The 2,500-nt window shown below is 41.5% G+C and overlaps 2 protein-coding genes and 1 pseudogene across 2 annotated transcripts in view; 1 reads left to right on the top strand and 2 right to left on the bottom strand.

Moving 5' to 3' along the window:
* Window positions 1-1,355, top strand: part of LOC137975893 (HAUS augmin-like complex subunit 7) — a 14,596-nt gene extending 13,241 nt beyond the window's left edge. Inside the window, exon 12 of the mRNA XM_068823103.1 lies at window positions 1,221-1,355. The gene's annotated coding sequence lies outside the window, so the exon portion shown is untranslated. The remainder of the gene's footprint in view (window positions 1-1,220) is intronic.
* Window positions 1-2,500, bottom strand: part of LOC137975897 (ATP-dependent DNA helicase RecQ-like) — a 404,352-nt pseudogene that overhangs the window by 174,288 nt on the left and 227,564 nt on the right.
* Window positions 1-2,500, bottom strand: part of LOC137975896 (aquaporin-4-like) — a 12,828-nt gene that overhangs the window by 1,010 nt on the left and 9,318 nt on the right. The window contains exon 4 of the mRNA XM_068823108.1: window positions 1-1,735. This exon is cut by the window's left edge and continues 1,010 nt beyond it. Within this exon, the coding sequence (XP_068679209.1) occupies window positions 1,640-1,735 (96 nt within the window). The 3' untranslated portion in view covers window positions 1-1,639. The remainder of the gene's footprint in view (window positions 1,736-2,500) is intronic.

The following is a 2,500-nucleotide window of genomic DNA, read 5'->3' on the forward strand; positions in this document are numbered from 1 at the left end:
AAACTTGTACCCAATTCAAATCTCTCGGGGTTAAGATTCTTTGTGTGTTGAATTTGCATGACAATGAAGCATTCACATTTAAATGATATGGAAGAACTTGGAGCAAAACGTTTTACAGGGGCACCCAACGTCAATTTTCGGAAAATATCTGTTCGGAAGACGATTTGAGATCTAGAATTTTCGGAACATTTGCTGTAAAATTTCTTGCTTGCCTGCCTCTCCGAGGATTTTCGAAAAGCTGAAAAATGGTATAATTGCCCATTTTTAACGGATTTTTACCCTAAAAAGGTCACGTAGAATTTTCGGGAGCCTTTTTTCTGGCTGAATTTTTCGAAAAGGTTAGGTTTGATCCCTATAATTTTCGGATCACTAGACTTTCAGCTAGGAAATCCGAACAGATGAAAATTTTTTAGGGGATGAAAGTATGCCTATATCTACCGTTTAAATACTAAAATACGTTCAACAGTAGTATGTTTAAGTGGTTTTCAACTATATTCTCGTTGGGTGCCCCTGGTTTTATTCCCAAGAGATTTGAATTGGGTACAACATTGAGTTAGCCAAATTGGTTTATCAGAAGTTTGAGCACACGAACGTTTCGTGCAACTTCCAGGGGCTTCTGCAAATTTAGATACTCCCATACTCCTTCATGAAGAAAGGTACAGACACTGATAAAGGCATGCAGTTACTCATAAACATCAATATAAAGACCACAAAAAATACTCGGAAACCCAATAGTCTTGCATTTGGAGAAAATAAAACAAATAACGTTTCCGCGCCTTAGAAAAACAAGTTCGCGCTTCGCACTTCGCTTCGCCGATTCTTGAAATAGGGACGAGTTGCTTTCGTCACGGCTCCGCGTTTAGCATCGGTTTGGTCAACCTGGTAGCCTGCACACAGGCTTTCCGTGAGGTTACTTGTTGCTCTCGAATGGCCCGCGGTCAACATCTTCCCCGCAATTCCCCAGCTGTTGACCGCACTTGGAGCCAACCTGCCGTGGGGAGTATCGGATTGCTTTACGCGGCACAAAAGACTCGGCGAGCAAGCGTTTGGTTGTTTTGGCATTTTTTTCCAGGAGACCCCAGCCTTGTCATAGCGGATTTCGTGACCTCCTACTGAAGAGAAAACGACAGCTCCTTACTACAAATCTCTGTGATTATTAGATGCTCTGGTTGTCCTAATTCAGGCTAATTGTGATCGCCGTTTTCTTTGTTTAATTGCAGAGAAATGAATAGCTCATGGTACTGATAGGAAATGCAGTCTAAAAATACCACATATTTTCATGATTTTGGAATCAAAAAAGCAACATTGAAGATGGAGACATCGTGGTCCAGTAGTGAGGTCGCTGGGTTTTGTTTGAAAGATACTCCAGCCTCGACTCCCGCTTTGATCATCAAATGGACCACGATTGCTTCCTTTCAGTTTGATTTCTCAGCGCTCATTGTAAGCTGTAAGCCTTCAACACTTTTACTCTTAGAAGTCATCAAGGAATCAACGGAAAGATCTTGAGAGAGGCTGACAAGTGTGCGTAGCTGCTTTTTTTGCAAAGTTGGTTTCAGCTGGAAGTTACGAGTTGATTCCAAGTCTACACAGAATTAATTAAGTCATAGTTCACACACTGCTCGTGAGCCAAAGGGATTAATTAAGCTGGAGTTACTGCCATCTTGGATGTAGAGAAAATGTGCTCGTAGAGTAGCGCGGCCATGATCGCGCCAGGAAAAGGACCAACCCAATACACCTAGATAAAAACAAAGCAAAATGAAAAAGTTTGGAATCTTATGATGTTACCAGCGATAAGTAGTGTTCATGTTAAAGAGTAAAAAGAATGGGGATAATGAACTTTGGCCGCTGAATAGCGATCGAATCTTCTCCAGGAAACAAGAACGTCGTTCCCAGGGTCCATCGCGGGCGAGAAGTGGAGAGACCAGGTTGAGGAAGGAAGGACCAACAATATGCGTGAAGGACAAGATGGTGTCGTTTTGCTTGCGCGGGCATTGCCTAAACCCTTCATTTTCGTCCTTCCCAAGCGAAAGAGAACTTCGTTTTCCTTATTAGTATTTCTTATATCCTAAGCGAAACAACTCAAAATGAACTTTCTCAATTAAAAAAAAAACTTGCACACTGTCGTGTAAAATAGGGATCGGAGTAGCCTTGGAGATGATATGTCATTCGTGGCAAGACATGGTTGGGTGGCTGTATACCTCGAACTACTCAATTTCAGAGGGAAAAGATTGTTGTGTGTAATAAGATGATACACTATTTGGATGCAGTGATCCCCTAATAAACGTTCCATCTGGACCGGTTCGCCACTCAGACCAGTGAATCAACTTGAAAGCCTGTCTGTATTTCTCTCCGAACGAGGTTTGTGTTCATTTAATGAATCCATACGTAATTAGCCACTCCCCTAAGGACTTTTTAAAGCCAATGTACAACACTTTGTTTTATGATAGTGTATGTTCTGTAGAAGCAACTTTAGGTACTAACGAAATCAATTATTTTTGTG

This window comes from Montipora foliosa, chromosome 11 (assembly GCF_036669935.1).
Source record: "Montipora foliosa isolate CH-2021 chromosome 11, ASM3666993v2, whole genome shotgun sequence".
In the NCBI taxonomy this organism is placed as follows: domain Eukaryota; kingdom Metazoa; phylum Cnidaria; class Anthozoa; order Scleractinia; family Acroporidae; genus Montipora; species Montipora foliosa.